The sequence below is a fragment of the Muscardinus avellanarius genome, assembly GCF_963383645.1.
Source record: "Muscardinus avellanarius genome assembly, chromosome: 3".
NCBI classification, from domain to species: domain Eukaryota; kingdom Metazoa; phylum Chordata; class Mammalia; order Rodentia; family Gliridae; genus Muscardinus; species Muscardinus avellanarius.
In genome coordinates this window covers 141,456,426-141,470,251 of record NC_137788.1, presented here as the reverse complement: position 1 = coordinate 141,470,251, position 13,826 = coordinate 141,456,426, and the positions used below count along the sequence as shown (strand labels likewise).

The 13,826-nt window shown below is 38.3% G+C and overlaps 1 protein-coding gene across 2 annotated transcripts in view; it reads right to left on the bottom strand.

Moving 5' to 3' along the window:
* Positions 1-13,826, bottom strand: part of SCAPER (S-phase cyclin A associated protein in the ER) — a gene marked incomplete at both ends in the record, with an annotated part of 288,797 nt that overhangs the window by 117,928 nt on the left and 157,043 nt on the right. For both annotated transcript variants that reach the window (XM_080692276.1, XM_080692277.1), the window contains one exon: positions 5,517-5,632. In XM_080692276.1, coding sequence (XP_080548402.1) covers positions 5,517-5,632 — 116 coding nt within the window. The remainder of the gene's footprint in view (positions 1-5,516; positions 5,633-13,826) is intronic.

Below are 13,826 nucleotides of genomic sequence, written 5' to 3'. Positions count from 1 at the left end.
TATATAACCTTCTCCCATTATCAACCAGATACTACCTTATTATACTTAAATTCTTCCTCAACCTAATCATATCCTCTACCTTACCCGACTCCTGCACCCATCACCCCAGCTCCTCCACCATCACTCAACCCTCACCATTAGAAAAAGTACTGCTTACCTGCTGACACTTCTAAATTCCTACTACTAAGAATGAATTAGACATAATAACCACAAAAGATGCCAAATATCAGAAAAACAAGCATGAGAACTTTGAAAATATGAGAATTAGGAATAGTGAAGAAACAAGAAAGATTGTTTCTTTCCAATTTTTAAAAATTTGTAATTATTATTATCTTTCTATGTCATTTGAAGATCCCAACTAATACAGAATAAAAGATACAGAAACAAACCCACACACCTATAGTCAATTGATCTTTGACAAAGGGGCCAAACTCATACGCTGGAGAAAAGATAGCCTTTTCAACAAATGGTGCTGGGAGAACTGGCTATCCATTTGTGGAAAAATAGAACTAAATCCTTACCTCTCACCATGCACAGGAATCCACTTGAGATGGATCAAAGACTTAGAAATTAGACCAGAGACTGTGAAGTTATTAGAGGAGGGCATAGGCTCAACAGTCCAATGTATAGGGACAGGCAGTAACTTTCTCAACAAGATCTCCAAAGTGCAGAAAATTAAAGCAAGAATTAACAAGTGGGATGGCATCAAACTAAAAAGTTTCTTCTCATACCTATGTTCATAGAACCTAAAGATGAAGCCTATAGGATGGGAAAGGATCTTTACCAGCCACTACTCTGATAGAGCGCTAATATTCAGAGTATACAAAGAGCTCAAAAGACTCTACACTAGCAAAACAAATAACACAATCAAGAAATGGACAACTGAACCAAATAAACACTTCACAAAAGAAGAGATACAAATGGCCAAAAGATACATGAAAAGATGTTCTACATCATTAGCCATCAGGGAGATGCAAATCAAAACTACGCTGAGATTCCATCTAACCCCAATCAGAGTGGCAAGCATAAAGAAATCAAACAACAACAAATGCTGGTGAGGATGTGGGGAAAGAGGAACTCTTTTACACTGTTGGTGGGAGATCAGTGTGGAGATTCCTTAGAGAACTGGGAATAGATCCACCATATGATTTGGCTATACCACTCCTGGATATTTTTCCAAAGGGGTTGAAATCAGAGAACTACAGTAACATATGCATACCTATGTCCATAGCAGCACAATTTGTAATAGCCAAAATATGGAACCAATCTAAGTCTCTATCAACAGATGAATGGATTGCAAAATTATGGGAAATGCACACAGTGGAATTCTATTCAGGTATAAAGAAGAACAAAATCATGCCATTCGTAAGAAGATGGAAAGATCTGGAAAACATTATGTTAAGTGAGATCAGCCAAGCACAGAAAGAGAAGGGACATATATTTTCTCTATGCCCAAACTAGGGAGCATTGGGGATACCAGAGGGACTCCAGATAATGGAGGGGAAATCTCAGCAAAGCTAGAATGAAAAGATAGGAGAGGAAGAAGGCTGAGGTTGATTAATGGAGGAGCTACATCTGAATATGTGTAAAAGTATGAGTATAGCATGGTTAACCAGGACATTCATTGTTGGGAGGGGGAACGGGGAACGGGGGAGGGGAGAGGGCACCAAGCATAGTATGATTATACCATTTTCAATATGTTTCACATATAAATAAAATTTAAAAAAACAATTTTATTTTATTTATTTATTTTTTTGGTGGTACTGGGGTTCCTGGAAGCCCTTCTACTTCTGGGCTACACTCCCAGACCTATTTTTACATTTTTATTTGGAAACAGGGTCTCCTAAGCCAGCGCGCGCGGCTGGCTTCGAACCTGCGCGATCCTCCTGTCTCAGCCTCCCAAGCGCGGGGATTACAAGCGTGCGCCACCACGCCCGGCTAAAAAACAATTTTAATATATTTCATTTTTCCATTACTGTAAGTTCATTAATGGCAGGGTTTATTATAATTGCATTCTTGTGTCCACACCTATATACATATAACCGGTTGAAGAAGAAAATTTGTAGAAGATGGTTTCCTTGGGCATCAGGACTGAAGCTCTAGATTATGTACCTGATTCTAGAACATAATGACTTATTTATTTTTATTTCTTTTCCACTTTCTTGTAAATTATCTTTTTAGTAAATACAGTTCTACTTCATGTCATTCTAAATTTTATTATATTGAATGACCACTGTTTTACCTGAGTAGTACTGATTTATTATAGCCATATAAATAAATATACTGTAGCTGGGCGTGGTGGCGCACGCTTGTAATCCCTGCGCTTGGGGGGCTGAGACAGGAGGATCGCACAGGTTCAAAGTCAGCCTCAGCTACTTAGTGAGGCTCTCAGCAACTTAGTGAGACCCTGTTTCCAAATAAAATATAAAATATGTCTGGGAGTGTAGCCGAGGTAGAAGGCCCCTGGATTCTACTCCCAGTACCACCACCAAAAATAAATAAATAAAAATAAATAAATAAATAAATATACTGTAAAAGAGTACATGAATATATTGTAAATTATTATTTACTAATTTGTTTGACATGAATAAATAGTATACTTTATAAAGGCCACAGCAGTGGGTGCAAATCTATTTTTCTCTAGATTAAAACAAGGCAATCTACCAATTGGAATGCTCTGATTCTAAAACTATGATAAGGATGATGACTAAGAACACAGTTCTAGAATTCTTTCTGATCTGTTTGATATATATGTATATATATTGTGGCACTGAGGGTTGGACTCAGGAACATTGTGCTTCCAAGTAACACTCCCAGCCCTATTTTTTTAAGGCAGGGTCTCATTAGGTTAAGGAGCCTCACTATTGTGAGGCTGTCCTTGAACCTGCAATCTTCCTGTCTCAGCCTCCCAAGTACTGAGATTACAAGCGTGCACCACCAGACCTGGCTATTTTTTCAATAATTAGATGGACATACATGTTCTATAACTTTAGGGCTGACACAAAGTTAAAGAAACTAAATTAGAGGCCAAATCAGGATCCCAAAAGGATCTTGAAAGAGTTTAGATTTAGCATGAAAAGGCAAATGTTCAAGTAAAATGGATAGATTACAGCTTCTTAGAGCCAGGTTTGGTGGTGCACCCCTGAAATCCCTAATACTTGGGGAGGCTGAGACAAGAGGATTGCAAGTTGGAAGACAGCCTCAGTAATGTGGTGAAACTCTCAACAACCTAGTGAGGTCCTGTTTCAAAGAAATAAAAAATAAAATGAACAAAGGGGATAGCTTAGAGGTAGAATGCTCCTGGGCTCAATACCCAGCCTCCATCCCCCCAAAAATGATTGCTTCTTAGAGTATCTAAAGCTCAGTAGGTAAGCAGTACAATAGGGAGTAAAAACAGTAACAATAACAAACCCACTGATAAAAACTAAGTGCTTTCTCTGTGCAGGGACTTACTAGGCACAGAGCTCTATATCATGTGCCTTGGATCCTACCGGAAAACAAACAAAAACAAAAAAGAAACAAAACTCTAGGTGCACTTGAGATATAAAGTCTCTCTAAAGCACATGATGTACTTAAACAAACATATCAAAGTCCATCACTAAGCCAAGCATGGGAAGGAGGGAGGAGGAAGGACTGGGGTGGGGATCGGGTAGGGGCTGATTGGGTGATGTGTGCATGTATGTCTCAAGTCTTTTGTCCCAGTAAGATGTATGACTACAATGCACCAATAAAAAAATAAAAAAAGTTAAAAAGCATGAATTAAGTTACCAAAGCACTGAACCAAGGAATCAAATGCCATTTCCTATCTCAGACAAGTATGTGTTTCTTTCCTTCTCTTCTCCCTTGTCTCAGTGAGTGATGACTATCTGCCCAGCTCACCTCATGAGTAAAGTCCACTTTGATAAGAAATGCCTCTGGGTTAGAAAACCTTTATACTATGCCTGCTATAATTGTCTGATGTGGAGCTTTCTGCCTCTCAGGAAGAAAATTGAGATTTAAAAGACACCTCTACTTTTCATTCACCTCTACTTTATTAGTGAAATAAAGGAAGCTACATTGTAAAATGTAAAAAAAGGTTTTACTTGGAAGTATCTCATGTCAAGTTTAAATCAGGCAAGACTACAACATACAAAACTCTCATATAACATTTATAAAAATTTACACTTTACAAAGAACCCTCACATATATTATTCTTGGCATTCTACCTCTAAGCCACACACCTAACCTATTTTATTTTGAAACGGTCTCCATAAGTTGCTAAGGCTGGCCTTGAATCTGTGTTCCTCCTGTTTTGACCTCCCAAGTACTGGAATTATAAGTGTGTGCATGTGGCTTCATATACATTATTTTAACTGATCTCTCAGTAACACTGTGGAGTATGATTCTCCCTGTCTTTCTAAATAAGGAAACATATGCAATGAGATTAAGGTATGTGTCCAAGTTTTCCTAGCTAATAACTGGTAGAGGTAGAATCAGAACCTAGATTGTTTTGTTTTGCAGTACTGGAAATTGAACCCAGGGGTATGCTACCTCTGAGCTACACCCCCAGCCCTGTTTTTATTCTTTATGTTGAAACAGGGTCTCACTAAATTGCGGAGGGTCTCAATAAGTAGCTGGTCGTGAATCTGTGATCCTCCAGATTCAGCTTCCCAAGTACTGGGATTATGAGTGTGTTCCACTATGCCCAACTCAGAATCCAGGTGTTATGGCTCCAAAGCCAGTGCTATTTCTATTTTACCAAAACGTCTCTCAGGCAAAAAGATAAACTCTTGGATTTCTCCCCCTTATTGTATTCAATGGATAAATGACACATTCCTTTTATTGTGTTAACTAAATAGTAAAATGTTTTCTCAGTGGTATAAATTAACTTTTATAAAAACTTTTTGTTTAAACTCTCTAAATAAGAGTCTTCACAAAATGCCTAGAAATTATACATTCCACAATCAGGGATATAAGACTTCTGAAATAACACGGCTACTATGTCCCAGGTGGGCAGGAACTAAAAGGTGACTTAGCAGAACAGGAAAGCAGAGATGAGGCCCAAGTGCTGTACAGGATCCTGATGATAAAGAACAGTCTGGTTGGGAATCTAGGCGGTGGCAGACTTGGCCTCAGAATGCTCTTCCTGTGTGTGGGGATTTCTTTAAATTTCACAGCTCAGGCCTTTGTTAATGTATTTACTTTTTTTAAAAACAAATAATGCAAAAATTTAGTTTTCCTACTATTCATTTCTATTGAATTTCTAAAAGAACTGTCCAGAAGTTAATAATTTCTTTTTGATTTAAATTTAGAGCAGGTAACACACCAAACAGATTTCCTTATTTGGCTTTTTAGGCTCAATCCGAATTTTGAAAGTGAAGTCAAGCAGCTCTATTTTTTCTCCCTAATGGGAAGTATATGATTTTGCTATTCAAGCCTGAATATACACACAGTTTCTTGTGGTGCCCATATGGAAATGATAGGGCAGAAATGATTCACAAATGAGACAGAAAGAAATATTTAAAAACTATACTTACTTAGGAGGAATTCGTGAAACCGAGTTCACATTTGTGGCTGGGACCACTACTTGAAGGATGTGTTCAAGGGCTGTTAATCCACCAGCAACTTGAAATGCAATCTGATCTGCCACATTCTAGACAGAAATACAAATACAAGTTAGTCTGATTTCCCAGGCATAAATTATAACCAAATGAAATATTAAGTTGTAGTATAGAACATTCCCTTGATTCAATTACCCTACAAATATTTATTAAATGCTTTCTTAGTGTACAGAACATAGGTTAACACAAAGACATGGCTGCTATCTCTTATGAAGCTTAAAATTTTGTTAATAGAACCAACATAATTAGATAATTATAATAGGATGACTTTAGTTATGATAATTACCTTTAAGAGAAAAAAGACTGCTAATCCAAATAATGAGTGGACCAATTATATTTTTGGGAAAGGGTCAGGTCAGGCTTCAGGCTTCTCTGGGATGGGGAAAGAGAGAGAGAAAGAGGAGAGAAAGAGGAGAGAGAGAGGAGAGAGGGGAGAGAGGGAAAGGGAAAGCTGTGCTGAGGCAGAGGGAGCTGAGGCAGAGGGAGAAGCCACTGTATACAGAAAACTTACAGTATTTATAAAAGCAAACATTGTTTCATAATCTTAATTACTACTTAAGAAGAAAAATCTATGTACACAAAGATTCTCTACCAGAATGCTTTTTCAGGAATATAAGATAATGTAGTATCTAACCATTTTAGCTATATATTAAGAAACCATTTTAGAACTCTACTTATGATTATTTCTATAAATTTCTGGATTGAATACATTTTTTTTTGTGCAAAGAAACTTCTCCAAGTTCTGTGCATTGCCCTGACAGGAGGAAAAGAAGAGAAATTCTACATTATACTATTTCAGTGCTTAAAGATAGGCAAAGTTATTGTATCACGTAGAAAAAATAAGATGTAACTTGCTTTGGCCTAATTCCCCCTTATTTATATGCTAAAGTCCTAAGCTTTAGTGCCTCAGAATAGAACTACATTTGGAGAAAAGTTCTTTGAAAAGGTGATTAAAATGGAACATCATATCTTCAGTATACTTAGAATTCAATCAAAATTGACAAGTGCTTATCAAGACAAAACTGTTTCCATCACTCAAGAAAGTCCCCTTGTGTCCCTTTTACAGTTAATTCTTCCTCCCTCAAGCACCCATTCATTAATTTTCAGTACCATAAGTTAGTCTATTATAGAATGCCATGTAAATGTGATTGTATAATATATGTAAGTATTTTTGGATTTAATTTTGCAGTGACTGGTTATCCTTAGTAGTTACCAGTGCCAGGCCTAGGGTACCATGGAAGCATGATGATGTCTAGGGAGATGGCAGAGGGGCTCTGGTTCACGATGGGGGAGTAAATAAATAACAGATCTACTTTTGTGAAATAGAAATTATAGATAAAATACTTAAGAATATTTAAAATGAATGACTATACTAAAATAAACACCTCTGTGAAAGAGGGATGGAGAAGCTCACAGTAATCCGCAGGGCAGAGGGTCAGCCTTTAGCAGTCTCAAAGAACACTTTCTCTGCTGCACTCTTCCCTCTTCCTCAGCCTTCCCACTGAGTCAGCCTCCAGTTCAGATAATCCTACTTCTGCTCTGTCTCCTCTATCAACACCTGCTACTGCCACCTCAGCTCTGATTCTTACACTCTTGCTTGAGGGATGTGGGGAGGGTCAAAGCACTGTGTTAAGACTCCCTGGCCTCCATCTGATAAAAGCCGCTAGTATATGAAAAGTAACTAAGCATGTCCTTTTCCAAACTGACTGGATCGAACCTGACCCCCACCTCCAGCCTCGGTGGCAAGCATAGGCACGAGGTGTTATACGCAGCAACCTCCTAGTTACTATTTCTGGGTCCAGGCTCACCCCAACCTGTTCATTCTCCATAGCCTTGTTTCTGAAACTCTTTAAGATAAAAGCTGGTTTTATGATTTTAAATATCTTACTCCATTATAGATGGATTCTTTTGTGAAGCTCAATACAAATTAAATACTGGAGAAATGGAAAGAAGATGCATGGTAGAGAGTGCTGAGCATTTGCTGGGGAGGAGGACTGCTGGGCTGCAGAGTATGCATAGGTTCCGTTTTAGGAGTAAAGGCCAAACAGCTTTCCAAACATGGAAGAGTATGGGAGCCTACCTCTTAAAATATCCAATGCAACACACAGAAAATTACTCAATTTTCTGAATTTGCCAAAATTTAATTTAGCAAAAATTTAGTCAATTTGCTAAAACATACTCTTGATTTCTGTGTTTATCTCATCATGCTTTGGTAACACTGGCCTGCCACTGTTACCAAACAATGAGCTGTCCTGCTCTGAACACTTAGATATGCACTGAAAAAATACTCTCAAGAGTCAAAGAGGTCACATTACTCTCTACTTAAATACTCCAGCGACTTTCTCCTCACTGTCTACAAAACGAAGTCCAGACACCTCTGAGGATTCTTTTCTAGCGATCTTCTTTCTTGCCGTGTTCTTACTTAACCAAACTCCTCACATACTCATGCCTTCAGTGGCTCTGTGCTTTTGCATATCCTGGTCCTACGTTCTCCTCTAGCTTTTCGTTTTTGTTTCCCCACTACACTCAGCCTTCTGAAGCCAGAGACCATGTCTGCCTCATCATCCATCCCTACACTTAGCAAAGGATTACACTCTAACTTCGCAATTGCTACTCAAAGTTATTTTGAGAGGCTGACAAAAACATTTTACATGATTTTAACCGTGGTAACACAGTGCATCATGTATATATGGTGGGAACTCAGAATACAACCCTCTATTCTTTGTTCACAGACTATTACTTCACTGGGACTGACCTTCATGACTGGAGTCAGATTCGATTTTTAGTGTTGAAGGACATGTTCGCTTGGAACCTCCTTAAAAACTACCAAGGAAGAAACTAAACTCTTCTACTTCATTTTAGGGTAAGGCCTTTATATTTTGATATCTTTCAACTCAAAAATAAGGTATATCATACCTCAAAGCCAAGTAAATGTACTAACTGGTCAATGTGTCCCAGGGAAACAGAGCAGCATCACTGCTATGCTGTAGACATTTCCACAATAGGAGGGAACTGAATCAGCATTATGAAGTGGAGGAAAAAGGACTGAGTAAAATATGGGCATGGTGGTGCACACCTGGAATCCTAGTCACTGGGAGGCTGAGACATGAGAACTGTAGATTTGAGGGCAGTCTCAACAAGTAGTGAGACTCTTATTAACCTAATGAGACCCTGTTTCAAAACAAAAATAAAAGAGCTGGGGTGTAGCTTGGAGGTAGAATGCCCCTGGGCTCAATCCCCAGTATCATTAAAAAAAAAAAAAGACTGAGTAAAAGCAGACCATTTTAATGTATACATCTATGCCTTGAAAAATGCCCCAAATTCAAAGTCTTTCATTCTGTTCCAACAACATGATGTGACCTCTTGAAAAACATAAGAAACAGGCTCTAGTAGACATTGAGCAGGATAAAAATCAGCCAATTCCAGGAAGATAAAAGCCATTCAAAACTTTTTTTTAACTAATGTACTACTGGAAAATGAAGTTTTAATTTATCATTTGCAGCTTTTCAAGGAAATAAAGCAAAAAGCAAAACCAACTTTGAAATAAAAAAAAATCTAATAAATCTCCCTGAGGAGTGAAGGAGGGTTCTGGTTATATATACTTCAGGATAAGAGATGCAACAACCATCTTTGTACTCTTTCCACAAGCACGGCCAGATGTGGACGCCGCTAGGTATCTTCCTGACTGCACCTTGCCCCAGGTCAGCTTCTACCCAGCCCCGCAGCTACATTCTCTCTGGTTTGCAAGCTCCTTAAGGCAGCCTCACTCATCTCTTAGGTCTAGTTCTAGCACAAAACAGCAATAGTAAACGTCGGATGGATGGATGACCCAACCAACAATGAGCAAATGAGAGACATCACAAATTAATGCAATCTAGAGGCCTGCATGTATCACAAGGAGAAACACCACCCACTGGAGCCCATATTTTTTTTGTTTTACAAAGCATAGATGACCAGCTCTCCCCTCTATACACATTACGGGTGAACGAACAATCCTGTCTCTGAGATGTCTTCTTCATCTCATGAGTTCAGAAAAAGGAAATCAAGATAGCTCAATGATGAGCCATCCAAATATTAAAATTAAGAAACAAAGGAAGTAAAAAAGAAACAACTTCTTAAGTGCATGATAATGAAAACTTATAGGTAAATCAAAAAGGAAAACAACATTAACACACAATCCAGGCGGATTTAAAGGATGCAGAAAGCCTCCCACTTCTTGTTTCTTCTTAGTGCAGTAACACTAACTTCTTGTGCCAGTCACTTGGTATTTCTTGCACACTGCTCTCTACATTTCTGGATGCCCTATTTAATGCCACAGTAGGAATGAATGCTACTCAATCACACGTGTACTTGTTCCTATCCCTTTCAGCATCCAGAAAAAACAAGTACACTGAATTGTGTAACTATAATTATTCTCTCTGTTTGAACTGCTACCTTCTCAACTTGTAATGTTCAAATGCTATCTCACAATCCTTTAAGACCCAGATCAAATGTTATTTCTTCCAGTAAGCCTTTCCTGATCCCCTCAACTAAAGTAAAAGCTCTTTGTATATTTAACTGTATTGCTTTTGTGGCCCTGATCATTTTCTACTTTATCCAAAGTTTTTGTGTCTACATATTATAGTATAAAGTCTAGACTCTCCTATCTCTGTATTCCCAACCAGAGTTAAGCACAGGATGGACACACTATAGGTAATGAATAAAGTCTGTGTAATGATAGAAAAATACTTTATTCTAAAAGGTGAATTAAATACCTTTCCACCTTCCTTTTACTCCTTTCTCAAGTACTCTGCATTCAGACATGTGAAATAAGAATACACTTTTATAAAGAACTCGAATTCTGATTTGCTTGAGAAAACACCTTTTGAGATGAACTGCTTTCCTCACACACCTGCATGACACCTGAAGGGCACTTGCTTGCTCCCCTGCTCTCTCCCACTGTGAGACCCACAACTGACTAAGAGGATCAGCAGCTACAGGCTAATAACCCAGCTTAGCTAAAGGCCAGCAAAGGGAGGGAAAAAGCCTCAATCTGAATTACATGGCTCAGGAATCCATCCAATAATTAACCAGAGTAACTGTTATTACCTCTCCCAATCAAAGGAGAGGCAGCTGTTAATCTCTGGTAGCCTGCAAAGGCTGGTGGTCTTTGTACGTGACTTCTCTGCAGACAGTAATTATGTTCTTTGTGATTAGGGAGGAAGGCCTTCCTAGCGTTTTAGACAGTGGTGGCAGATGGAGAAAACTATTTGCATGTTCATTAACAGGACAGGCTAGATTCGTTCTGAGCATCTGTGGCAACTCAAGATCCATGTAGAAATAATACAAGTGGTTTTGGCAAGTCCATAAATTTACTACTCAGTAGCCCCATTTATAGATGGGAATTCTGTAATGAAAAATTTGGGGGGTACTGGGAATTGAACCCAAGGGCATTCTACATCTAAGCTCTATGCCCAGGCTCGCCTCTTTTTTTATTTTGAAACAGGGTCTCATTAAGTTGTTGAGGCTTACCCTGAACCTGTGATCCTTCTGTCTTAGCCTCCCAAGTACTGGGATTATAGGCATGTGCCACCACACCTGGCTCCTTTATACAATTTCTAAGTTATCTCTGCTGGCTTTTGCATATTCCTATAAGATACATACATGTCTAGGATCAGTTTTTGAGCTGTAAGCAATAACACTTCAGACTCCTATTCTGGGATCAAGGATATAACAAGAATAAAATTATACACTTGTGGGAATGTGCCAAAAGAGTGAAACTGTAAGCTACAGTTTGAAGACTTAGGTAAGTGGAGTCTAGAGAGGCTGAAACACTTTCTTAAGAGGAACAATTCCTTTGTGATGCTAATTAGAACTTGAGCCCTTTGGAAAGCTCTCCCACAGGAAGCTGAACTGTGCCATTTCTTACTCTTTTGGACTAAGACTAAGTGAGAGAGGATGGTACTAAAGTGTAGAAGCAGGACACAGGAACTGGATTTCTCCCCCCATCCCTCCGCGTGTGTGTGTGTGTGTGTGTGTGTGTGTGTGTGTGATGATAAATATGGAGTTAATTACTACAATCCAACAAAACTCACAATAAAGTTATTTTTTATCTTCCTTATCCTAAAAACTCTCCAAAGCTGCCACGTGGCAGGCACTGGCCTGTGCTCAGCACGTGTGGTATAGTGACAGGTAGATTTTAAGATAAATAAATGCAGTAATAGGAGATGAATGTCATTTTAAAAAAAGGGGGCATACAAAGGAGGGTTGCATACACAAGGAAGAAATGATTCCCTTGAGTAGTTCTTTAAGACACAATAGGTATTAAATTAATGTGGATTATTTTCAGAGTTATCCTGCCACCAAAAATTAAAAACAAAGGACTGAGCTCAAGAATATATGCGGCTCCTTGCACAACTCCTTTACATTCTTACCTTTTCCAGCTTCCCAGTCCAAACTCTAAAAGCCAGGAGGGCTTGGAATGAAGTACTCCAATCCCTGAAAGAAAATAGCTTCCAAACAAGATTGCTACATTCAGCAAAGCTGGAGAAAGAAAAACCTTCTAAGATAAGCAGAAACTAAAATAATTAATGACTACTAAAGGGCACCAAAGAAAACACTTAAGGAAGTAAAATACAAAGAAAAATTTTTTAAAAAATTAGAACCAGAAAAGGGATGAATTCCATTAGATAAGCAACTAAGTGAAGGAGAACGAATATTGTATCAAATATAAACTATAAAAATGACAGGAAATAAAACGAACCTCTTTATAATAACAATAAATGTAAGTGCTCTCAAAAAAAAAAACCCACTTAAGACTGGAAAAAGGGATTAAAAGCAGAATTCAACTATATTCTGGTTGCAAGAAACTCATTTTATAGGCAAAGATATTCATAGGCAAAAGGTGAAAGGATGGAAAAAGATTTCCATGCAAATGAACACCGAAAGCAAGCAGAGGCACTTACTCTCACACCTGACAAAGCAGTCACCAAGCCAAACTTACTAGAAGAGACAAAGAAGGTCACTTCTTAATGATAAAAATACAACATATATAATAAAGTTGGGCATGGTGGCACACGCTTGTAATCCTAGTAACTGGGAAGCTGAGAGAGGAGAATGTAAGTGGTCTCAAAAAAGACAGACTGGAAAAAGGAATTAAAACCCAGAATCCAACTATATTCTGCTTGCAAGAAACTCACTTTATAGGCAAAGATATTCATAGGTAAAAGGTGCAGGTTTGAGGACAGCCTTATCAAGTAGTGAGACTCATCAACCTAGCGAGACCTTGTTTCCAAATAAGAAATAAAATCGGTCTGGGGGTGTAGCTCAGAGGTAGAATGCCTCTGGGTTCAATCCCCAGTATATAAAAAAAAGAATATGTAATGATAGTAAATATTTATGCTCCAAACCTGGGTGCACATACTACCATATGACTCACCTACACCACTCCTGGGTATCTTTCCAAAGGACCTCTAGTCAAAATATTAGTGATACATTCATTTCCTTGTTTTTAGAAGCACAATTCACAATAGCCAAATTATAGAACCAGCCTCAGTGTCCAATTACAGATGAATGGATTACAGAACTGTGGTATATACACAGTATGAAACTTTACTCAACCTTAATGAACAGCAAGATTATGTCATTTGCAGAAAAATGAATGGAACTACAGAAGATTATACTAAGTGAGATTAGCTAGCCTCAGAAAGTGATGAGTCACATGTCTTCTCTCATATGGAAGCTAGAGAGAAATTAGCAAACAAAAGGGACTTCAGGTAAATGAGAAGGGATACCTGTATAATAATGGAATGGATTTTAGGGAACAGAGGGAGAGATCTGATGAAAAACACAGTTCAGATAATGCTAAGTACATATATAATTATTAATACCAATCCAAATAATACATACCTATAGAGAGGGGAAGTGCATAGGATGAGACCTGGGGGGTGCACCAGGTGCTGCAGGCATGAATGTCCTTACTGCTCTGAACCTCATTGCAATGCATAATTGCAATACACCAAAATATATTAAATATTAAAAAGGTAAAGACAAAGGACCCAGGTGAAGGATATATGAGTTTCCTTGCACAACTTCTTTTTACTTCTACCTTTCCCAACTTCTAGGTCAACCTGCTGAATTACAGTAGAACCTAAGTCTTGCCAGAGCAGTTTTATCCTTTCCTTCCCCCTACATCTCAAGAGTCCTGAATGTTTTTAAACTTGGGTGCAAAAGAAGTTCAGGACAATG